General features: G+C 38.4%; 1 protein-coding gene and 1 long non-coding RNA gene across 14 annotated transcripts in view; one reads left to right on the forward strand and one right to left on the reverse strand.

The window, feature by feature from the left end:
• LOC147755107 (uncharacterized) lies at positions 1-25,304 on the forward strand. The gene is made up of 2 exons (XR_015329640.1): positions 1-62; positions 24,763-25,304. It is a non-coding gene; the product is annotated as an uncharacterized LOC147755107 (long non-coding RNA).
• The window catches only part of LOC111252494 (uncharacterized), a 49,190-nt gene that overhangs the window by 12,665 nt on the left and 10,739 nt on the right, over positions 1-25,786 (reverse strand). For 6 of the 13 annotated variants that reach the window (XR_015329638.1, XR_015329637.1, XM_086992064.1 and 3 more), the window contains exons 2-7: positions 19,107-19,203; positions 16,555-16,832; positions 16,074-16,406; positions 7,316-7,434; positions 567-671; positions 122-196 (exon numbers count right to left, since the gene is read on the reverse strand). Coding sequence is in view for 11 of the 13 variants with exons in the window: in XM_086992064.1 (XP_086848190.1) it covers positions 122-196; positions 567-671; positions 7,316-7,434; positions 16,074-16,302 (528 nt within the window). In the remaining 2 variants the exon portion in view is untranslated. Of the gene's footprint in view, positions 1-121; positions 197-566; positions 672-7,315; positions 7,435-9,354; positions 9,522-11,758; positions 14,184-15,689; positions 15,993-16,073; positions 16,426-16,554; positions 16,833-19,106; positions 19,204-25,786 lie in introns of those variants that run through there. The other 7 variants (XM_086992070.1, XM_022810504.2, XM_086992067.1 and 4 more) reach the window with 6 other exon arrangements.

Here is a 25,786-nt window from a genome sequence, read left to right on the forward strand (position 1 = left end):
GTTCAGCTTAATTTTGACCAAACCTTTGTGGAACCTGACGAGGTAGTGACCTTAACCAAACTGTAAGTGCGCTTTTTTATATCATACGGCTAAGCAGATAAAAATTCTCCGTTTTTCTTACTTTGACGTTGCCACCACCGGGCTTATGCGTCGCATTGTCCAAAGATCCAATCTTGCTTTGAGCGCTTATAAGGACCTGTATAAAAATTATATATTTAGTATGAGGAGAGACAGAAGTTATCTTTGGAAGCAATTTTTTTTTTTGAATACCGTCCGCTTATTGATTCTGCAGAAAAATCGCGGTGCATGCACAATGAAACTATTATATATATATATATATATATATATATAGAACGAATAATTGATCACCTTATTTTACTTACAGTAGTGCCATACACAATTCCTTTAGCCGGCACTTGAGTTTCTATAGATGTGAAGTGCTGGGTATTGATATTTCAACTTTAAAGCGACTGTTTTCTGTGTTGCATCTCTTTTGTTTAAATCAAAAAGCAATTTCAAAGAACGGGTTACTTATAGACTATTAAAGTGTGTATGCAGTATCATACCTTCTGTGTCATTATTTTCTTTTCCCCGCCTCCAGGCCGATAGTTTGCGTTTTGCATTGAACCTACACGCGAATTGGCAGACCAGTCCAATTTTTGAGTCTCCACCTACAAAAGGCCGGTTAAGTGAGAAACAAAGTTTTTTTTTTTTTGAAAGGTATTTAGTGTTGGTCACATTGATCGATAAAACTGAAAGTGAACATGATTAGTTGTATATTGTTTAAGCTTCAAAACGGAATACGGCAAATTTTTTTCGCGGCGTTTGAGTTTTTTTTTTATTTAGGTCGTCTTGTTGATTACTAACAGAGTCTACACAAAAACACTTGAAATTTCAAAATCAGGATCTTTTACGAATGAGACTAAATGGTCAGACGCCTTTGCTATGAATTTCTCTACCATCTTGATATGCACAGGTATTTTCTCGGCAAGCTGCTTTCGGGATCATAAAATGGAAGACCAACTTGATTTTTTTTTCGTAGAATCCTGGACCGTTTATTTTGGACCGTTATAATTAGCTAGATCTTGACTATCAGAACTTGGCGGAGAACGGCCTGGACATGGAAATTCTATTTTTAAGTAATAATTCGTAAAAAAATCTATCACCATTTTAGGGAACTCAGTAAACTAATCGGATATAATTTTAGTGATCTTAGGCCAAACCATGTACGATGTTCTCTTTTTTAAACACCTTTAGAATTGTCTTTTTCTTACGGTAAGCATTTACAAGTAATGTGCCATAATGGATGGCATGGAAAGTAGTGATGAACTGTGTATTCTAACCACCGTTTGTGGTGGGCTTCGTTTGTATGAGAATTCGGCATGCCTCGAAAATAAACACACGCCTGCTGCATAGTATAATTTTCAAAAAGATATGGGCGTGCCATAAATTCATATAGGTACAGGCGAAGAAGAACTACGTTTATTTCAATAAGTCGAACTCGGCTAAATGCTAGGTGAAACGTACAGATGAAGTCTTCTACTTTCTACACAATCATGCAGAATTGAATCACAAGTCTGTAATAGTTAGTACTAGCAGAATGACAGCCCATCGTTCAGCCTTTAAAATTAATGCGGTAGACAAGGATATACTTTAGATATGTATTCGTTTTCTGTCTCAGTCTGGATACTTATTGCAAACACTGGGCTTTTATGAGCGAACTATTTTTAACTTTATTTTCAATAACATAACTATAATATCTAATCGATTTTTCGAATCATTTTTTAATCTAAGCCACTTCATTAGCGGACTTCTTCTACAGATGGTGAAATAAATAGACACGTCGGCAGTAAGTGAATACACCATGCTGTTTTTGGTGCAGGTAAAGGATCCATCCTTTAAAAACGATCTTCCCGAACTGTGGTATATAAAATGTCAATCAGACATCTCAGGGCCAAATATGTTTGAAAATAGAACAGATTTTAAATTCATTATTATTAAAATTATTAAAAAAGACGTATTAAAAATTCCACCTGTACCAAAGCGACAATTATTATATTATTACGAGATATTAGCCTGAGGAAACTCGTGGATGGGTGTTGTAAAGTAGGATAGTGCGCATTTTTTTATGACAAGTGAAAATCTTATCAAAGAGTTAAGATCAAGATTAAGAGTCACGATAGGAGACGGAATAATTTTCTGTTCCTCAAGCTCAAGCGTATATAATTTAAAGTGTTTGCATCGTAGAGGACAATAGGCGATGTGCACCATGTTAATGTCAGTTTCTTAAAAAAAAACAATGAGTGACAAATTAGAGTGGTAAAGTAGGGTGCGAATAAGCAGCCAGTAAAAAGCTTCTGTAATGCTGGATCCGCAGGGCAAATAAAACAAGCACGAATATTTTTTGTTCACTTATTTGGTTAAAAAATTATTGTTATGTACGAATATATTCAAATTAAAGAGTACATTTATAGTAAAATGAACTATTCGATCATCTTCCATCTTGCTGGATGCGCCGAATTTGAGTTTCCCTATAGCTAAAATACTTGAAGCTTTGCGTGCTAAACGCTTTAGGCGGCTAGTCATTCTCAGCACAAAATAAAGTATATCTAAGCCCGTTTTTGAACTTCGATTACGTTACCTCAAATGTTTCAAGTTTAGTGGTTGGCCAACACGTTACCACTGCCATTCCATTATCATGACCATGGCGCTCGGAATTCTTATCGCTAATAAATACAAGGCTACCAAAATTGATTCCAAATAATTAACCAAGTTCTTGAAAGCATCTTCGAATCAATGAAATAGCAAGCGTCAATTTACACAGCACCCATTGTCGAATTTTTTAAAGGCGAATAGGGGATCGAAACTGCATCATAAAGAGTCAGAAGTACCACTATATCTGTTTGTTGTCCTGATTTGTTATCAAGTTCTGGTCATGTAGATACGAAAGTAAAGGTAAGACATCCAAGTCTATTTGATGCTAAAAAAAGCTCGTGTGTGCACGCAATTATTAGATCAACCAGCATCTCAGTACTGTACATCTCCTCTGTAATGACGTACGGCAAAGGAAAATGCCCGAAACTGACTGGAGGTATGTAGATTATGATAGCATGGTCATGGCTCTTAAGGGAAGGCAATTGTTTGCATAGAGCAGGTCTACCGTCATACATAATTATTCGCGATTCAGTTCTGCCCATTTCATTATCTACTGCAGCTGCTGAAGAGGACGAAGGCAATACATGAACAAGTTTGCCGGATTCATAGGATGGTCACAAACTGTTCGCCTGGTCGCTAGGATGATCCTGTAAAGTTGTATAGAAAACTTGAAAAAGCTTGGCTGCGACAACAGCATATCCGAGAAAAGCAAGGTACATTTCGGAGATCGTTCACGCTTGTTTGCGTTTACGATTATTAAAAGTGACTTCGTGGATTTTAATCGACCATAAAAAGCCAAGCTGCTATGCGATCATTTCGACAATACGTACAGAAATAGAAAATTTTAAATTCTAAACAGGTGCTAGCACTATTCATTTAATGTGGCTAAGGCTGGCCTTACTAAACTTTTAAGCTATATTCTTCTCCCTCTCCCCCCCTCTCTCTCTCTCTATACATATATATATATATATAGAAGAAGTGTTTTTATGATAGATATTGACTCGCCTCATGTAAGGAAAGTGTATTGGTCCACTTATTAAGTGAATTATTTTACCTATGGTCTAAACTCTAAAAAGAATGATTCACAAGACTAGTATCTCCAACATCAAGCGACGGAGCGCATATCGCCATAAGACGACAGAACGAGAAGGGGCGCTAAGGACTACTCGCTTGTTTTTGAAGTAAATGGAAAAACCTGTCTACCAAAATGCGTTTTGTGTATGATATCAAAATAATAATATTTTTAAAAAAGCCAGGGCACCATGTCATCCTGCAAAATTCCTTCTAACCTAACAAGTGGCCTGCTTTGATTCGTGTGATCAGCGAACAAATGCGGTGTGTTTCATCTTGGCAGTACAAATTTTAATAATTAAATTTCAATTTGATACTAACGTGAACCCAGTTGGTTCTGATTGAAGTTGCTACCCGCCTAAACATCCGGTTTTTAGCCGCTCATATATTGATGAGTAGATTTATCGTGCGAGTATGTCCCTTTATGTATATTGTCGGGTTTTTAAGACATTTGGAATTTCAATCCGTTCATATAAAACTATGTCGTATGCCTACTTCTTTATGTATCAGTAATTCAGGATCCGTTTACCTTCGGGGACTTAGATTAACTTGAAAAATAGAGCGAAAATTCCTTCGAAAAGTTCATATGGCAATTTTGTACCATGTATGCCATATTTTCGTAAGTATAATATTAAAATAGATAGCTCACGTTAATGATAGGTTAGTCACGCTATTCCAAAGACATTCTGTTGTAAAAGTGTGTGAAACATCGCCAAGCTTAAGGGAACTATTTGGATCTATGAGATCGTAAAATTAGTACCAATATCCGAGGCTGCGCTAAGAGGGTATTAGCAACGGTATTTTTGACGACTTAGTCAACCTAAACCATAAAATTGTTTAATTTTTAACGATGCGGCGAACCAATTGAAGTAGTGTATATATAACTTGAAGGAGATACTAGGCTAGTTAGGCGACTTTTGTATTTTCTTAGTTGAACGATGGTTTCCAGCGAGTTGTGTACTTTCCTCGATGACACGTCCAGGTGCCTTAACACACCGTTAAGAGCCCATTTATAATTTTTTGCCACAAGTATTGCTACCGGTTTGGTTCACGCGGCAAGTTCTGGCCGTTGAGCCCAACGTTATTTCTCTACCGCACCATGGTAGCCTTTTCAGACGATTTTCCCGGTTCGATTCGTATGGATCTAAAGCCCGGTGTACCGCTAACCTTGATTATCTTGGAGTGGGCAATAATTTCTTTGAAACCTACTGCTTGCGGTATTTTACGCAAGAACTAATTCCTTGCTTTTGCTTTGCGGGTGACTCGGGTACGTTGATTTCACCGCTAGCGTACCTTGCACCGATTTTTGTTAAATACCTCAAAAACTTGCTTCTTGTTTTTGATTGATATCCTTTGTTCTTTCAGTTGTTATCTCGTATGTCCAAGCTTGAAGACTTAAATCAAACATCATCGTCAAAAGACCTGGTTGAATGTAAAGCTTGTAGTATAAACAACAGGACGGGGCGAAGGTGTAAGGTGGCTCTACTCTTAACGTTTTGATGCTCTAAGTGCTTACACTAATTCTATGACGGCATAATTTTCTCATAAAGCTATACATGTATCGTGGAAAAATCTGAATGCCTTTTCTAAACTAAACACTACGAATTTCTCAATAGTCGATCTAGGGAGTATCATTTATTTCATCAATTTCTTCAATTACAGCACTTAGTAGGTCTTTTAGAAACGAGAGTATGGTCATTTTACTAGTTCGGCGTGCTATCCCACCTAGGTTCTTGCACTGTTGACCTGTAACGTGCTCAGAGCTCTGTTATAGCTGGTTTGAGTCTAAAAATATTCCAAACGTACGTTCAAACTTAAACGTAAGAATTAGGGCTCTGTGTTAGGTCGTAAACTACAAAGGGAGTCCACTGGAAGGTTCATGGACCAAAGAACACATGATTTCAAATAATCTAGGAACGAGTCGGACGCTAATGCAATTCCAAAGTTAAACCAATCTCAATGTAGACATTATCTAACAGAACTGCTAAACGTCAACTGTAGCAAACGGTCAGTATGCCAAACTCACAAACTGGCTGCAAGCCCAGTGTCGGAAAACATAAAAGATGCAATAAAATAAGATGGAATAGAACAAGATTCAGAATCTACGTCTAAAATTCTGAAAACAGGCCCGAAGTTCCATACTGACATTTGTACCACGCAAAAACATCTTACAATTCTGCAGCCATCGTAATATGAGTATTTCTGGTCAATGCGGATTACTTCACTTTCATTGTGTATGTCTCGAGTACTTTTGCTGTGCGGAACGCATGAAGCACCTCTAGAATTACATTCAGCAAATCTTTGCAAAGGAACGTTATGCAAAGTAGAACCTAGTTTGAAGCACTTCTAAGGAAAGGTAACCCTCTCAATGACAGATACTAGCATAAAATCAAAAGGTTTTTTTCTCTTTTTCTATGAAATCTCTTCATCTTTGCATTCTGATGTGATTTCAAGGATAGCATAAGACATCAGATTTCGTACGATATACGGAAAAATAAGACCCTTAATCAACTAGGTTTCGGGGCCTGAGTAGGATGAACATATAAATCACGACTCTTAAGGATTTATAAAATAATTTCATTTAATACTTCGCTGTTGGAAAGTGAATGTTTTGCCCGAAACATATATCGGACAAAACATTCACTTTCCGCAAATATCCCATAAAACAGGGACACTATATTCTTGAATATACAGCTAGAAAAATTTTTGACTGCTTGACATGTTTAACTTTCAATATTAGATAAAGACTGAATAAATCTAAATGAAGAAATAAATCTAAATGTATAAAAAACTCTCGAAATAGGCGATAATACGATGTTTGTACATTGGGTCAATGCCAAATATTCGCCATGCTTTCTATATTGACTAAGTCCTTGAGCTTTTTCAATACAAAACTATTTTTTTAAATAATTTGCAACAGTCATTGATAGAACAGAATGCTAAATATAAATGACGTTCAGCTAACCTAACAGAAAAAGATGCATCTTGACTCATGTGAAAAAAGACTTCTTCCATGTCAGCCAAACCTGACACGTATATGACGTCAATTACACGCCATACTTGGAAGCTACTCCCAAATAATTGTACAAAATAAAAGAAAAGTCGGAACACCTATGAGGTCTAACCTAGGCGAAAACTTTCAAGGAAAGTATTAAGGAGCACACCCAAACGTTGTATAGTATTTATTTATTGAGGTCTTTTTTAAAATGAGTCATTTAGCTTAATAGGCGCTTCCAATAGTACTGCAGGTCGATCTAGAAGGCACCGCAACATGCTATAATATTAAGTGTTTCGAAAGCTACATAATCGATAATTACATCGTTACAAAATCTAGTCTGTCATATGGCATCTTCTTACCAATGATCGGCTCAGTTTTACACCATAATAATACAAGTAAAGATGGTCGCTTGTTACTGACAAGAACAGCTGCTTTTCACCTTCCGAAACAAATTTTCAGTAAAATAATTGCTTTCTATTAGTAATATAACTTCAGTATTATATTAGGTATCTTATATATTAACTGGCAGTCTGTACGTGGTGCATATATATATATATATATATATATATATACATCTATATTTATACAAACCTTAACGTTGCCTCCTTGGGGTTTATGTTTGACATTGTCCATGGATCCAATGCGTGACTTAACCTCGGCGATGTTGGGAGGCGGAGCAATGCCAATTTCGACCTTTTTAGGCGGGACGCCTGCAATATAGAGAACATGTAAAAACTTTCTTTATCTAAACACATTATGTAGAACAATGGATATGCCTCGTAGTGGACTTAGTTCGAAACCAAAAATTTGTCATAGAACTGAAAAGGTTATACGATCCTTATGAAGCTGAAAAATCTACAGTCTTTATGTTTAGTAGCTTTCGTACGCGTATTTAGTACATCTCCATTTATTGAGAAAAACGTAGCGTCTAATAATCAGGTCTTTCATAAATATCTTCCTAATATCAAGATCTTCACGTACAACTTTATCAATCCCTTGGAGTCGACGTAGAAAACATGGCTATTTGCCACTCAAGAGGAGTGGATTTAATACCGGGTATTAGAAAAGCGAAAATTTGTGAGATTAAATTGCTCATCCATAAACAATCAAATTACTTGAGATAAGCTTGAGATGTCAACACCCGGCGCATTCCTTTAGTTTCTTATATATAATTAAAATTGTCGATCTTGTTTTTAACACATACTGAACTATTTTGTTTTTTGCTTGCAGTTTTTCCGTTACAGTTAACTGTTATGCCTTCGATGTGTATTTATTACAAGTTAGCCTCTCGCATTCTCATCCACTGAATAATATGGATTCAATGCGTGTGTATATTTTGTCCATGAATCAATTCTTTTGAGTACAAAATTTTAAAGAAATATGTTGACGACTGAGGTACTTTACGATACAGAGTAATTTATTTCGGCTTTCCATGGCTTTTTTATGTCTTTCAAAAAAACCGACAACGCCCTTAACAAATGGCGAGACATATTGATAGACCTACCTTCGGCCTTCTGCCTCTTATTTTGAATGGCTTGTTCTTCAAAACATACTTTATGGATAGGAACGATTGCAATATAAAACGGCAGAATTTGAGCCACGATCTGGACTAAAGTAAATTTCTATGTAAAGTATGTGAGACGTTTCAGGTCGACAAGGTCACATCGAGTTAAACTTTATTATGCACCAAAATCTTATGCTATATCTTATCTTTCTTATTCCTTTATATCGCAAATTTTTTGGATTTGTTCGACCAATCAAGTCAAGCAACAGTATGCGTTTATCAGTTTTTTGCCTTTCAGAAATTTACGGAAAACATCCTTTTTAGATTTTGCTAAAGAGTATATGTTACCTTAAGGAAACATGGTTTTTCCGTGTTTAATCACATTTTTCTGTGCTAAAAGTTATTATTATTCTTTGTTTCTGGTTAAGATTTAGTGCAAAGAACTTCTTCCTGCAATGGAGGAATTATTTTGGCGGAAAAACATTCTCTGCGGGAATGATAAAACAATGTTTATGTCTGGAAAGTAGGCTTACCGACGCCACGTACGAATGCAGGCTTACTTAAGCAAAAGCTACAAGAGTTACAGCACGTAAGGGTTATCAATCATTTATTAAGCTTTAGATTACTGTTCCGCTGTCATATTTTTTCGCCCTTTTCCTACTTCCAATGGGCCACATGTCAACAGATGTACGAATTGCAGATGTATTTTTTACTGTAGAAGATCTTATTTTTCAAAAAGATCTCTGTAAAAATGTCTTGTAAATTCTGTAAAAGAGACATGAACACGCGACCTATGCAAAGCTGAATATATATATATATATACCCCAGTCATCACTAGAGCCCGCCACCTGTATGGCGATCGGGTTGTCGATGATCTTCTCCCAACTTTTATCGGTCACCAGACCTTTCAAGACAGACGACATCATTTACCCTAACGCAGCGAATCTAAACTAAAACAATCCAATGCACTTGATTAGACCCACTCGTTCTATCCTCCTAAAAGTTCTGTATGCGCAAACGTCAATTAATCATTGCCCATACAAAACCTGAAAAGCTTAGTCAACTATAACCACTCGCAGCATAGAATATATAGTCACAATATAATCGTACTCCAATAACCACTTACTTGAACACATCGTTAGCTGAGAGTAAACGGGATAATTATAACAAGCATTGAACACATTATCTAGACAAAAGTTGACATTCGAGGTCGTTAAAGGGAGCGCGGAGCCCTATTTATCTCTATCAACACTGTGTCGCCAAATGCCAATGCCCTTGTGAGAGAGCGCTCCATCAAATGCGAAAGTACTCGCTATACTAACGTTTCCGGAAAACGGTCAAGATCTGCTCTCTTTGAGGTTAAAGTTTAGCAGTGCCTCTCTGCGCTTGCAAACGCACTAACAACTATCAGTGCGAGAAACGTCTGTTGAGAGCGCTCTCGGTTAGTGGGCGCTGCGGAGTTTTCTTGCGAGTGGACCTTGAGTAATGATGGCTGAAACTTCATGTAGCAAAATTACCAATCGGATTTTATTAATTCACTTTTGCTAATAATAGTTAGACACTTTATCTTACTTACAGTTATCAGCACAATATCAGAGGATCAAAATGGAAATATGATTATTAAAACATTTTGTGTAACATGGATTATACGAATCTAGTAAATTTAAAAACTAAAAGTATTTTAGTTCTAATTTTTATTTTTGAAATTGAAAAGTTTAAAAAGCTTTGTCTTTGTACAAGTATATTGTCCTTTGTTAGAGTTTGTACTAGATTACAACAATTGTCGTGATATTGATTATAATTTTCTCTTCATTTAGATGACCTGTCAGACTTGCGGAATTCATGTTCTTTACAGGGTTTATGGTGGAACCCATGTACGGCAAAGCGAGTCACAACATGCCGTGCTAGCCGATTCCTCGCTTTTCAATAACTGCTTTTTGTCATACCCGAATCGAGGAAGTCTGTGTCGATCTTCGTTAATTCTTGCTCTTAGTTCCTAAGGTTAGTTTTGAATTGTATATAGAATTATAGGTTAGTAAAAGCTTTAGTTGCCGGGAGCTCAAAGCAACAACACAGATCCTCAGGCGAGTCAGTCAGGAGATACGCGAGGCAATTCCGAGTTGTTATGTGTAATTACAGTGTTCTCTCGACTAAGGAAGTTTTGATGCGATTCAATTGTGTAGGTTTCTCTGCTGTGAGCTCATCTCAGATCAGGCGCATGTCCCAAATGTAACATTGTAATCTTAGCTATCTCAAAGTCCAATATAATGAAAACCGTTGTTGGTGACAAACGATGAGGCGATGGAATCACCACACGACAGAAAGCTGTGTTTCTGTATCTTTCGAAAATGTGTGCTGACGGAAGCGCGCAACCTCAAGTACGGGGACTAGTTAACATCAGCAACAGGTAACCCGGCACGGTAGAAGGTGTCAGTGGTTGCTATCCTGCCTCCCGTTCACTAAATCGTGTTTCACTAATCCGTCTATGCATGGAATGACTACAGCTGATTTCTTGGCCCTAATATCTTATTAAAAAGACCCTTCCGCAAAATGGAGAGTAAGAACAGACTTAAGTTATACCCCTTAGCCAGACTACCTGTCCGTGGGAAAGGCAAAATCTCGGCTACTCCATTCTAGCTGGATATCCTATTATCTTACGAAATCGCAGTTAGTAAGTTGAGCATATTTGTAGAGACTTTCACCTCGGCTAGCATCGACATAACCTTGTCCCTTTTCTCCGAATCGAAAATTACCTTGAAGTTGACGAACACCGCGTATAGTGCGTATATAGCGTGACCAGTGTCACGACGCGACATCAACCATGAGTATCTTGCATGACGTTTCTATGAAGTGTTCTCTCCGGAATCCATATTGCTCCGCTGGGATGGCGTGTATGATTTTCAAGTAAATGTTTAGCCTCTTGGCAGTCAGCAAGAGTAGGTAAAGCAAGCTGAAATCAGCTTATTATAATTCTTTTTTCCCATTGCAAACCTTGCATGGACCAGCGACTTTCTTATTATGTGAACAACCAACGCTTTGATGCAACGTATTGCGTTGCAAACTCTTGCTAAGTTTATATATCGCGTTGGATTGACATCGTTCCTCCTTACACCGCGGCGAAAAGAACCGCGTAACGTATCGTATGCTAAGACGCAAAGGTATCCGAAAGACACGTGTGAAGAACTGAGGAGCGCGCAATATGGAGTTTAACTGGCCAGCGGTTAAACTGCGTGTTGCGTTATCAATTTGCGTAATTGATTTTCTATGTCGAAGTATAGACGAGCCTTTAGCTGTTTAGGGTACATTTACCGTTACAATGCCTATGTTTTTTGATAGATCGCCTTATAAATAGGAGCTAAAATGTAAAACTCAGACTGTATCTCAATCACAAATTTAAAGGTCATCTCAGCCCTCCGAGCAAGGTCGCAGGTATTTCTTAAAGCACAACTTGTTTCTCCGCGGGGACAGAGTGGCTATACAGTAGATTAAAGAATTAAGACTAGATATTGTGCATAAGTTTGGGTACTCACCACGTCGGATACTTTGAGAACTTCGAGGGCGCATTTGAAGAACTTATTTGCAAAGCTTCACATTTGACAGTCTGTGAAGGAATAACGTAGTGAAATCTACTGCCATAATAATGTGAGCTTGAATACCTGTGCCTTTTGAAAATGAATGATCCTCACACTGCAACTTTACTTTATCTGTGGTTATATTTGTTGTAAATATATCGATATGAACCATTCTGGGTATCTCAAGAAAGTCGATTCCGACGTCGGTAATTGTAGTCCGCAAGCCATTCTTAAAAGGCCGTATTGCAGCTTGAGTTCAGCTGATGGAGCCTCTCTTGGAAGTTACCAGCAGTGACTGAAGAGGAAATAGAATGAAGGAAACTGCTTTCAGCTCACTGACGAGTTTCTCCATCGGTAATTATGCTAATTCTGAGTCAGCCAGCCGAATCTAAGCTGCTACAAGCTTAGTTACGAGCCTATTAAGAGATGACATTATTTTCTATAACATGTTGCGTAAGATCGCCTATCTTATATTTGAAGGCCACAGAGATACTTCCACTGGAGTGGTCTGATCTATTGCTCTTTAATGCGAGGCAATGCACAGAGAAGAAACGCGGTGGGTTAACTGGGCTAATTGTACAAGTTTTCATTAGAAAATCTCTATACTATCTAGGTCTTCTGCAATGAAAAGCGCCCAGACATGCTGCGCTTTCGTAGTTCGAAGCATGCAATTTATAATGTCTCCTTGATATCCGCTTTCGCTACATGCTCGTTTAATACCCTTCGCGAACGGTTGCGGTGCTTGCAGATGTCGCCTGCTAGGGCCGCTTCTTCTGCCATCAATGCTGCCAAGATCACGAAATCTATGACCGTGGGAGCCGGTGGGGCCTGTCGGCTGTAGTGTTCTGCTCGGCGTAATGCTACCTATCAGATCAGCTGTACTTTGGCGATAGCTTTGCTTGGCGGTGGTTCGTTCTTATGAAGCTGGGAGTTCAATTGAGCTGACTGGGTTTGCTGTTTAAACCCTTTGGTACTGCTATCATCTTCAGTTTTTGGCTTAACACCTCCTGACCCCTGCCAGTCCGGTTGTCATAATTTTTATACCTGAGGTTTTATACTTTTGCCAATACTCGCAGTTATCTAACCTTGTTAGTAAATATTGCTCACTTTTGATGACTGGGCGCTCTGATATGCAAAACGGAAGAACCGAGAATTTCGCTTTTTTTTGAGAGTATCATTTGTTGCTTTGTGAAGTAATTAACTTCTTGGAAAAACTTCTTACTTTGCTGATGTATTTTTCCGTTCGAATTTTATGTGTCGGTGATTAACCGGTTTGTAGAAGCACCAGAAGTGATTTGTTGGTTCTGTCGACATACCTCTAAGGGCCACACACGACATGGTCGATACATATTTCCGACGTCCTACAGACAGCCATTGGTCTCTCTCAGTGCGGGACCGAGGAGCTACATGATGCTATCGTTCATGATTATTGTTTTTCGTAGCGGAGGAAGCATCCGAGAGTCGCCCAAAGATCTTAAGCATTTCCTTTTGAGCCACCGTCACCAGTGCTATGTGCGCCTAATAAGTGAAACGCTTACCCTTTCAGTTCCAGCACTTGATGAAATAGGAACGTTGATTCATTCTTCGGCGTGCACACGTTCAAACATTTCATAAACTGTTTTATTAACTACTCCGATGCTGAAACTGTGGATATCCTGCAACGCCATTTGTGTGGTGTGTCGATTGTCAGGGCTTGCTGGTTAGATAGGCAATTGTATTGTTCTACTACACCTCAAACAACATATATGAACATTGTCTTGCGTACACCCGTTACAACTTGTATAAATATTCACACTACCTAATTGCGATTCCTTCGGACTCGATGATTGTGATAGGAAATGCGGCCGCTTTTGAACGTTTGTGATAGCCCAAAGGGCGTAGACTATACATCGCTTGTTACTGTTGTTATTTCTGAGTTCAATAGAACACTTGCATAGCTGGCTTGCGTTTGTTGTCGGTTCTGTTAATTTTGCACCTGGGCCAATGAGTTCCCGCTTTACCGTCGTATAAGGCGTACCCAACATTGTCCAAGTGCATGCTAATAAGTGGATTCTATTTAATTGAGGGGGCTCAAGGTAAAAGGGCGTAAGCGCTCTCGCAGGCTTAACTAGCATATCTGAAAAGGGAGAAAAGGCCTCTTATAACCCCCAGCAAGCACCGGATATTTTCGGTGCATGAGATGAAGACGACTCAAATGGCACCCAGCACGTCTAGGAGCACTGTTGGATTGTCGTAAATGTATACAAATGCAAGAGTCCACGTGTACACAACAACACCGGTCAGTCGTTGAGCACACTTATCAGCAAAACTTCCATATTACCTGACGCAAATAGGCTTAGGTAACTTCGATGAATTGATTGAAATGACCACTTCACCGCTAAGAAAGCGCTTTGCATACAACGACCAGGCAATGCTCGATAGTCCCAAATAATTATAAGTTTCCCTGCTCTTCAATTATTCTTCAGTTTAGCTAAACACTTGCTGGTTTCTGTAGCTCTCGATACATTGTCTGACATCAACTCATGAAATATGCCATGCAGCATGATAAAGCGAACGGCTTTCAGCTGTTAAGTTTTCGATAATTTTCAGAGGCACTGTACCGACACGACATAGTAAACAATGCGACTCGTACCCTCTTCGCACCGCGCTCTGCCTGCATCTTCAGCAGACTCAGATACTCCAAACTGGTCATCTTCAAAAACTGAAACGGCATTTCGATTTAGTCCACTGCCAGTAGTGCTTCCACATGAGCGCTGGCGGTTTGAACTACATCAAGTCGACATTTACTGCACTTAAGAAACGTAGACTTAGTCAGGGCGATCTAATATCAACCGTGTAACCCATTTAGCACAGCTCTTTTTTCGAAACCTGGTCCATATAAGTACATAACTTAACTTAAAAAATCCGGTACATGAATTGCTACTGACGTCGGGAAAAGTCAATTCAAAAGACGGCGTTCTCCTGAATTACTGTACTGTGCTAGCTCTTCTTCACTTCAACGCTGAACGGTGCACAGCCTTACCCGCCAAGCCGATTTTGTCCACGAACCACAGAAAACTCATATGGTTTTACTGGCAGAAATGTACACTTACCATAAATTAACTTTACCCAATACCATTTGTCCATACCGTGTCATTCCTATAGCAGTTTGAGAGTACCCATAATATACACGGAAATGGGTTGGTAATATCAGTTATGCAATCGTTTAACGACACATTGCCCTTGGTTGTTAGCAGTGCCTTGAGTATTGGCCACATGTGATAAAATCCCTTACTAGGCTAGAAAAGAGGAAAAGATGGCATCACAGCCTTGACCCTTTTTCAACTGATATTCGGTCGGCGAAACTTCAATTGAGGAAGCTTCGATCCTTTTCACCTTGTTTCTATTAAGTTCACATCGCCAGAGAGGCGTCTAGCCAGAGCCCGGAGCTATCTCGTCGCAGTCGCTGTCTTCGGTTCTACCTGTTGATATTTTATGTTAGGCTTATTTTTTGTCCCTCAGGCAGCCGTGCGATAACAAGCTTCAACCTACTTACAAAATGGTAAGAAATTCGCCGCTTGTGGACATCGAGAAATAACCATGTGAATGCTTAAGATTTGTAGTTTGTAGCACTATTTTCTGCTGTGGATCGCTTTCGCTAATGATCAGCTGATCAAACCGGAGTTTTGCAAGTAATGTAACCGACCTACTAAAGCTCATAGATAATCCCATGAAACTTATCAGCGGCGTTTAGCACCTCTCTGTTAGATCGGTTCCTGTAGGCTGTACGTGTTCACGGAATGGATAAAACTGTAATGTGCTCGCGATGGTATCTACAACCAGCGTCAAAAAGTAACGATATTTAGTAAGTAGCTGAACTCTGCTGGCTGCCAGCTGTGGCAACACGAACCTTTTTTCCGCCGAAAATACGCACATAGAAACATTTATGGCGTAGGACCTGTAAATTTAAAACACTGGGTAATCTAGTGGGAACAGTTTTTTTTGCCACTGGCCAAAAGGATACAAACTTGAGTTTTAGCATCTCTATAATTACACAATCCTGCATGTTTCATTGGCAACGGTTCTTTACTGTCAGCATCGATTATCACTACTTAACATATTAGTTGTGACACATACAGTTTTATGATGAGTCGGCTGGCAATCTTCATGTGCAATCAGTTACATACACAACCTCCCCCAATCATTTGCCGCACAAATGCTTCGCCTAACTATCTGTTGTTATCACTGATAGACCTAGCACCCGTGCATTCCTGAAGTAGATGAACACCCTTACCGCAAATACTCATCGACGCTCGGATGTTATCATTATTCCGGTCGTTTCCATTGTTCCATTGCAGCTGCCCCGATGTTACCGCAACCGGCACTGTTGTCTTCATTATCGGCCCTGTGGCTTTTATTGCTGTTGACTGTGCCGCCGTCAACGATCTACAGGTATGCAACGGACTGCTGTGCACTTTAGGGTTTAAGCGTCCAGCGCGCATGGCGTATCTCTCCACGGGCATTGACTTTGTTGCCAGTCCAAAATAGCTATCTCGCTCCCGCAAACGAGATAGTTGTCGGGAACGATGAACAAATATTTTGGCGATTTCTGTATTAACTGACAAGGCTAGGAAAAAGAGCTCTGATTTAGATCGAATTGTAGCAGTAGACTTGACATGTAATTTATCAGGCGTAACCCATAGCAGAGTGTACTGGAGTTTTATATGAGTTTTATAAAAAAAAATTATTTGTAACATAACCACCAGATTGTTTACCTTGTCTTATATTAACTTCAGTCCCCTTTCATCACTCATCCGGGACAATCATGATAATTCAGCTTGAACGGCTTCGGGTATATCTTTTCCGTTGCCGCGATTCCCTTTACCGTGCGACTGACCCTGTCACTGCTTCGTGGTCTGGCTTTGTCGTCATCTCGCTCTGGCCTTTCGCGATCACTCCGTCGCTGAGGAGTGTCTTTTAACGCCTCCAGCAAGGGCTTGTTGTTGTCCATGGCTGCTGTAAGCTCTACTTTCGTAAAGCCTCTTGTAAGCTTCTATCCATACACACACAATATCAATATCACAGTATATTTGCGACAATTAATTATATCCATATTCTCAACATCAAACATCTCAAAGTTTCGCTCCTCAACCAATCTTATCGTAGCAAATGTTTAAACCTTCGAATCGGCCTTCGAAGACCCCACTATTTGGACCGTGAGGTTTATATCCCTTTCGATAAACCATAATTGCTAATTTGCTACCTATGCAGTGCAAAACTCATATATCTTATTTTTGAAACAATTGTACGCATAACGCACCATGCTGGAGGTAAAACCTGGCGCTCATATGAAGCCATTTTCTACTTTTACTGAACGCTAATAGAAATAATGAGTTGCCAAAAAATGTTATGGTTAACTTCATAAAAATTTCTGTTAGACATGTTCGGAATTGACACGTACGTCATCCAGGTGCTGACTTCATCGATTTATTGGTGATTACACACAGGAGTGTAATCATCAATAAATCATAGTGTCTGCCACAAGTTTAGATATAAAGTTGAGTTTGACTGACAATGGCTATTATTTCACAACATTTTTGCACATTGAGCTGGTCTGTGATGCGGCCTATTTGAGATAAGATGCTGTTCCCGCGCATGGAAGTCTAGTGAAGTCTCCAGGTAATAGACGCTTTCTCTTTTCTCATCCTCTACAAGAAATTAGCAGTAAAATTCTAACAACTATTCCTCATATCAACTATTCCTATACTAATTTCTTTAATTACTGATACTTTAGTTATACATATTAAAGCGGCTAACCATTGTACAAGGACCAAGTTATCTGTATCAAGATCTTCACAAAATCTTAGCAACTCTAAAGAACATGGCATCATGTGAAAACTCTAGTACATCAGATCAGAATTCGCTTGTAGAATTTATTCGGATACTTTTAGTTGCCCGCACGATTTTGTGCCTGAATAACTTGAGATACAGCACAGCTGGTTAACGCGAGAAACATAGTATACCAACTTATTTATTTATAAATTTATGCAGTTTTAAAGACACATTAATCGTACACAAAGGTGACTGAACATGGGTTTCTTCGTATTTATCCATTCAACTTTATATAATAAATATTTCCACTTCTCTCGTTATCACCAAACACACTGACATCATTATCTATCTTCACTTCTTTATTGCTTGGTTCAACATCCACCATCCCTCCGGTTGATACTACGCATGGAATAAATATTGCAACTACCAGTGTAATGTGAATCAATGTGCAGGCAGCCTAATAAATAAACCGAAAAAGGGCTCACCGGAACCAGGACAAATTCTCACTTCAGCATATCTCAGGCTTAGCTCGTTAAAGTTTTAATTTTACAAAAATTTGTATGACGAACTTCTTTTCTCATGGTCAGGATACGATAGCTTTCTTTGTATTTACTCTTACCCTTCTCATTCAAATATTTCCTTTGGACTGCTTAATACTTTTTTCTGACTATCTGCTTTGTACGATTCGAGTAATGCCTTTGTTGAAGTATTCCAAGTGTATTTATTCTTTTCGAATTAACCTAGCTATATTTTGATACCAAAATTACTGGTTTCCATACACAAATACGAAGAGAGATACTGAAGTTTGTATTGTAATTCGGAATAAGTTAAGGGTAACAGTTATTTGCCATGGATGTACTTTTTCATATTGAATTAACGATGAGTAAAAGCAGACGATATATATGTATACAACATAAACTAGATAGTAGAAAAGAAATTACACTCCACAACTTTACAGGCTCCACTAGCGCAATGAATAATTTACCAATCGATGGAGCAAGGCATGAAGGATATTCATATCCATGAGGTGTAAGACAACATGACTGAAGTTTAATATAATTATCTAACGGAGATATCAGATGTTTGAAAGCTTCTTCAATTATAATATCATGTTCTGTATAATGACAAAAAACAGATTTTATGAAAGTTAGAATTTATGGGAATTAGAACATTTTGATGTAAAGGGATTCTCAAACAGCCTCTATAGGCTCACTTTTCTGGCCTCTTTAGCCTACGTCCTTAAAAACTATAGATTTTCAAAGATATGTATATTCTATTCGTTTCATTTTTATCAAAGAATTTTAGGGTTTGTGTGTGATAATATGAAATTCCTATTTTAAACTAAACCGAGCTAATTTTCTCTTATAAGACTAACACTTTGGTAGACCTTATGGCATATTTACACTATATAAGTAATGAAAAGTATTTAGGAGTCAAAAATATTTTTTATATTGTGTAAACGATTAAACTATTTGTATATATAATATGTACTCACGGACTTGTGAAGCGGATCGCATTTTCGGCTTAGATGCAAGAGTAAAGCCAACCCCATTGACAACACGCTTTGGTGATAGCGATGCGCTTCTCGATGACTGTAATTGAAAGAAAATGAATATCACTGGAACTGTGTGAATAAGAGAAAATTTTAATTGGAGCTAAATGAACAACGTTTGAGTTCTGACTCCAAGCGAATTAAAGTTAGAACAAATATTAATACATTTAGGTACCTGCATGTCTAATAAATCTAAAAGTAAAACATATAACATACACAGTTCCCGGATAAGCAAACAACGCAACCTATTTTTTTTGTATATAATTAGCGATGCCGATTTATGTCTGAAATGCAATGGTTCTTGAACATAATGGCGACATGGCGACAATCGCGGCCAATACCTGTTCGCCTGTTTATTTTAAATTGCGGTGTCTACCTTTCGAAGAATACAAGCCAGAACAGATAATTACTATGCCTAATGAGTAAGTGTCAGATGTGTCTATAAAAAAGCATATATCCATGAACATCACCCTTTGTTTAAAAATGTATAAATCGTTAATTTTATCTATATATATATATATATATCTATATATATATATATATGAAATTTATTATTTATAGTATTCCTTTAATTAATATCAGTGGTCCCCGTCTAAGTAATCTTCAGTGGACGATACATACTTATTCCGTTATTTTTTCTAATTCTCAAAACACTATTCAGACCCAGTTTTCGGGATAGCCTTCAGCACAATAAGCAGTTTTTCTGTCATCTTTTATATTGTGTCGAAACGTTCTTTCAGATTCTTTTTCGGTTTTGGGAACAGGAACAAGTTTCAAAAGGGCTAAGCCGATGCGTTGCCGTGATAAAGAACTCAGGACTTGTTGTGCCATACTTTTGATTTATGGTGTCGAACAGATTAAGATTAGCATAATCATCTTAAAACGTCTTGATAGTTTCTTGGTGGTTGAGAGGCCAGACGGCGTAAACTCATAAAAAACTATCCTTTGATGGCCAAAGAGAACAAAGAGGGGCACCGCGTTCACTTTTGTGACTGCTGTCAGAAGTTTTCTAATGTGAGAGTCATCTTCAGTGGACTCGTCTGTGTCTTTAAAACAATTTAGCCACCTATTTACTTGAGTATCAATCAGTGTTTGGTTTCCGTAGTTATTCTGCGACTCCCGATAGATCCACGCAGTGTTTGTGCGATTGCTTTTATTTTTTGCGTAGGAATATCTAAGGGAAAACCGTTGCGTTATTTAGTGAAAATGATACATAGACTTACTCAACCTTGCCGTAACTCGAGATAGCATCAGATTATTATAAAATTTCACTTGTGTGTAGCAGATATACTGGTATTTTATCCTAGACAAACGTGAATTACAAGCATCATCCGACAACGCTAAAACTCAAGCGACTTACACATTCTTGAACATAACTGAGATATATATATATATATACCCTCTTTTTTGTTCTAACTTTTAGTGCATTGGGGACTTTGGACGAAGAGTTTTAGTTAATTTGAATCAGATGAATTCCGATGCCCTAGGTATCGCTGAGGTGAATACTCTTTTATACCTTGTTTCGTTAGCCTCTCTCGCGCTCACGATTTTTTGTACAGCTCAAACGCGTGTCAATCTTTTGTGTACCTGCTGTCAATGGGTTCTGAAAGGGTTGGTGTGCGCGGGCCTATCAAACTCGTTTCTCTTTCTCCCATTTGCCGGGGGTTTTTTCTTTCCGCCGTGGCTTACGCTTCTGTGTTAATGAACTCCCGCTTTGCTTTGCCGCTCTTTGTCTTTTTAGATCCGGATTTTTTTTATACAATATTATTTGCTATTATTTTTAGCACACCGATAATTGATGCTATACCTCCATTTTTCCTATTTCTCTCACAAGTGAGGTTTTACTAATCTGTGTTGGGATCTGACTGTCTATGTATAACCCATATCCAGATTTTCTGAGACCTCTAGCAAATCGACGCAATCTGAATTTTTTCTAATTTTGTAACTGGTGAGAAGACTTTGGTGAAGGAGCTGATAAGGTCGCAGTCTTCGACGTTTTTGTCCTGTGTCAGCACTGTTCTGACCTCCCTATTTTGTATGACACAAGTTTTCACGGCCCATGTTTCTTTAACAGTTTTACATGGCTAATTATTTTTCATTAGTGTCTTCACTTCCTCAATGCCTATCATACCTTGAAAATCTTGCCGAAACTTTTCGCACTTTTTTCTTTTTTGAACCCCTTAAGATCTTGCTGGCTGTCCCCTCGTTTGCCATTAGCCGTAGCTTTTCGGATTTATTGCAGTGGTTCATTTAACTGCTTCCGTAGTTCGTGTTCCTTCTTTCAAGTGTCAGTGAGCTCACCGATCATGTTTATCACTGAGATTCTTCCTCCGTCTTCAAGTGACCTCAGTGATACGGAAGCGGCCACCTTTTTTGGTAATCCTTATGAAGCCGACCAGTCCGAAAATTGCTTTGACTTGATTTGGCCCTAGAATTACTCTTTGTTTGTTTTTAATTGCAAACAACCGTTTTGACTAAAATCTCATTCTATACGACCTATATATGAGGAAGTTCGACCCCTTTATCGTCTACCTAAAACGAGAGCCGTCTGGCTCTGCTATCTGTGATTTGAAATTTTGCTTAATCACCAACATGACAAAAAAACTAACTGTTTTAGGGAAATTTGAGAACTTACGTTTTTAGGCTGACATTTTCCCATGTTACCCTCAACGCGGTATCTTCAGCGCTGGTATATATAGAACTTGTCTCACTAGTCAACAACCCTACAATAGTTTGTTTACTTACGTCGGATTGAATAGTGGTCCGTTTCGTGACTGATCTACTGTTCTGTTGTTCTTTAGCCAGCACTGGCTACATTCATGCTTGTTTAGTTACGCTTATTCGGTCTTTACATCGGGAGCGCTAGCAGCTCCCTGAAATTTGCCCTTTAGATTTTGGATTTAGCGTATTTTGCCAGGAGCTTTTTAAAAAATCCCGTCTTTGTACCACGGCAATAGTATTACTAATCAATTGTCAAGCAAAGTCATAAGAATTTTATGTGTATCAGAAAGTTGAATGACTCCATACAAGAAGACCCACAACCGAATCTAGACAATGGATTACAAAGCCAGCCAAATGTCTCCGAGTTCTTAAAGAATCGCAGCTCTGTTTTAAAGTTTCAAATCTTACTATTAAGGCAGGTTGCAAAAAATTTACTGGATCACTAAATACCATAAATTATAATTATATAATATAAAAAAAATAATTATATAATAACGTTCGTGCAAATAAAAGTGGAGACAAAGTATGTATTTGAAGATGAGTTGAAGCAAAGATAAAAGTGAGATAAAGCTACGGATCGGAACTGGGCGATGTTATGCGTAAATTGTTATTTTGTATACTTACGTGATTTTTCTTATTTGTTTTATGAGCAACGTTTAGAGTACATTTACGGTACAGAACATGATTAGTTTCAGCCGTTAGTATTTTCAAACCCTTAGCGCTAATTTTTTGCTCACACATCCATTTAAGAGATTTCGAAATTTCAATAGCCTAACACTTTTTCTAAAATTGACATTTTTAATTACTTCAAAATTTATTGACATTAAAGTCAATAAGCATAACGAAACAAGGAAATAAGTCAATTTGCATTGCTATTATGGTTGCCTTATCTCCTAGCGACGAGTATGATTACACTAGCTTATTAATTGCAGCTAACAGTTAGTCCCTTGAAACAAGACTCAGAGGCAGAAAGTAATTTTAAGATTAGAAGAGATAGAGAATCATTGTATGAAAAGCCCTCTCTGAAATCCTACCCTCTAGATGTAAAACTGAGTGAGTAAACCCCCAGTCACACGGGACTGATATGGCACCTAGCTCTCAAGTGCCCCCACCAAGGACTGCTCAGCCACAAAAGTATTTAATATTGGATAACAATTCAACTGCCGTCTCAATAATATACACGATACGCATAATGTTGATAGCTAGGGTAATTAAACAAGCCATATGTCAACTAAACAGGAATTATTTGAAGCAAAGGAAAGCAAATGATGAACCAATCACAGCGATTGTCTAAAGCACAGTTTGTGTAACAGTCAACAAAATTATGAGAAAGGCACAGCGTTGAGCTAAACGTTAATACCCAAAATCCGAATTATCTAGCGTTTCAAATCAATGTTCTTTTTGCCAATCTATATGAAGATAACGAATGCACTTCAAAATAGCAAGGAACTCACTAAGTTTTGGGTGAACTCAGTAACGAAATTCTATTAGGTAAGAAATATGTATCTTAGCTAATATACCAACGAAATCAAGCGGCTGCGAAACGGGTTTTCGGCTCTGAAAGAGAATTTCGAGGTGTACCTATAATTTACTTGAGATGAAGTCGCTGGCATTAGCTAGTCAGGGAGTTATGCTGTATAGCGTGGCAACCAAGGATGCATGTCTCGCAAGCGTTCAGGGTCACTTGATTGTTAAATGCACCAATGCCTACCGCAAACTGCCATCAGTTTCACCTAGCCAGCGGTCAAACCTGCTCGATTTCTCAAATATTATCAAATTCACAGCGAATAAAACACGTTTGAGTGAGCTCAAAGTAATACTCTAAGGTCGTACAAATCATAGAGATGCCCCATACTAAAATGGTGGCCAATTCAGGACCGACCACTATGGGAGGCTTATTAGACCACAGCTGCTTTAGGTTTCCAAACGGACAGAAGCAGACAACGTGTGAAGAGCTCTCACTTTAACTCCACTGAAGAATGTTTTGAAAAAAACAGAAATAACAGAAGAACGTAAAATAAAACAATGTTAGTAGGCAAACCACCGTTTAGTTAAATGTATCTGAAGGAAATTCGGCAACTCTATAGAAAGGTCTCAAATTTTTTATCAGGCCTTGATCGGAAGCGAACCATGAGGTTGGCTGGCTCATTGATTGTCTCGAAAACGTTACCGAGCTGAATAATTTAAAGCGATTTCGTTTAAACCTAGCTAACATGTCTAGCCTTAAAATGCACTGGATTTACGGCCAGGCCTAGAAAGGAAAAATTCGCCATTAATTGAAGGGATTTGCAAAGGCCGTAACATTCTGCATCACTTAACAAGCGCAGCTCACTTTAAAAAAGAAGTACCTGTGCGACGGGAGTTACTAATGTATTGTACCTCTGTGTGTATCGCCAAGCAAAGACGTGGATGTAAATAAGCGCTCAAACGACTTGAGGTTACTCAGACTATTGATAATGGACATCTTAAACACTCAGCATAGAAAGACATGGATAAGCGAAAGGTATTGACAGAAAAACTAGATAGACTTCGATTCACAGCCATGAATAACTGTATCCTTATTGTTATAATAAATACAACGCTAAATAGCTACGCATCTGGTAGATGAACCTGAGACTCTTTGAAGATTATGTCAGCTTAGAGCTGAAAAAAATAGAAATGGTGAAATACGCAACTGTTTGACTAAAAAATTAGAATAGAACGTGCATTAGCAATATCAATAAAACGTCTTTCGCTAGTGCGAAGAAATGGATTTCAAATGCAAAGGAAGAGTTCTAAGTAGTTCAATTGAATCAGCCCTTACGGTATTAAGGTGAGATATATAAAATATGTGAATCAGACGTGAGCAGAGATAACCTTGATACTGTTGTGTTATTAGGGAATGAATACAAGTCAACAGTGTCGTGTTTCTTCACGCAGCAGCAGCAGCTTGTGGAAGAAGAGCTGCAATCCGGTTAGTGCTGCTCGACCAGATGACCTGCTCAGCGAACAGCTGAGCTCGCTGTTACGAATCAGAGGGGTAACGCTACCACAAAAAATAAATAACACGTTTAAACAGGCCATAAATGCAATTGAATATGAACACGTTTAAATTAGTTTGTTTCTGGATATTACACGGTTGCTATCAAATGCTAGAATATCTGAGGCATACTAGTGATCTAAGTCATTGACTATTTAAGGCGCATACTATTGATTAAAGCCATATTTCTTAAAATGACATATTTCTTGTTGGTGTCTGGTGATATGGAGAGCATGCGTAAGACCATCACTCAAAGAACTGACACTTCCTGCTTTTCTAAATTAAGCCTAGTAAAATTCTTAGTCATCTATGGCTCTTATGCATGTCGAAAAGGCTGCCGAAATTTGGTAAACGCTTAGTATTGCAGTTAATGCTAATAAAATGGGGGTCGTACTGTTCCATTGATGGGCTCATTTTCTATTGTCACATACTACTAAATAGTTGCAAGTGTATTTTTAGAGAACGATGAAATGACAGTCGTGCTTGACAGCTGCTAGACACTGAACGAAAGTCTCAATTTTTCTATAAGGCGCTGTTGATGCCAATGCTGTGTTTGCACTTCAAATAGAGGAAGCTGGCTATTCGAATATATATCATACGGCTCAGATGATCCAAAATGATGCTCTGAAACCAATGTTTGGCAGGAACCGCTACAGACGACTTCCTTATGTCGAACGGACTACTCTATGTGGATAAAATATACTGCACATTCCCTGCTCTATTTGCTCTCAGAACGCCAAGAGTGTGATTCTGTCGTAGATCTCTTTGCCGCTTACCGTCCTTTTAAGTAGTTCCCACCATCGTCTTGCCGCGTACAATTTTTTATTCTTAATTTATTTAGTAAACATGGTTTTGCTCGCTATTTACTGTCAACCTGGGATTT

The sequence above is a fragment of the Varroa destructor genome, unplaced genomic scaffold, assembly GCF_002443255.2.
Source record: "Varroa destructor unplaced genomic scaffold, Vdes_3.0 BEIS01000006.1, whole genome shotgun sequence".
Classification (NCBI taxonomy): domain Eukaryota; kingdom Metazoa; phylum Arthropoda; class Arachnida; order Mesostigmata; family Varroidae; genus Varroa; species Varroa destructor.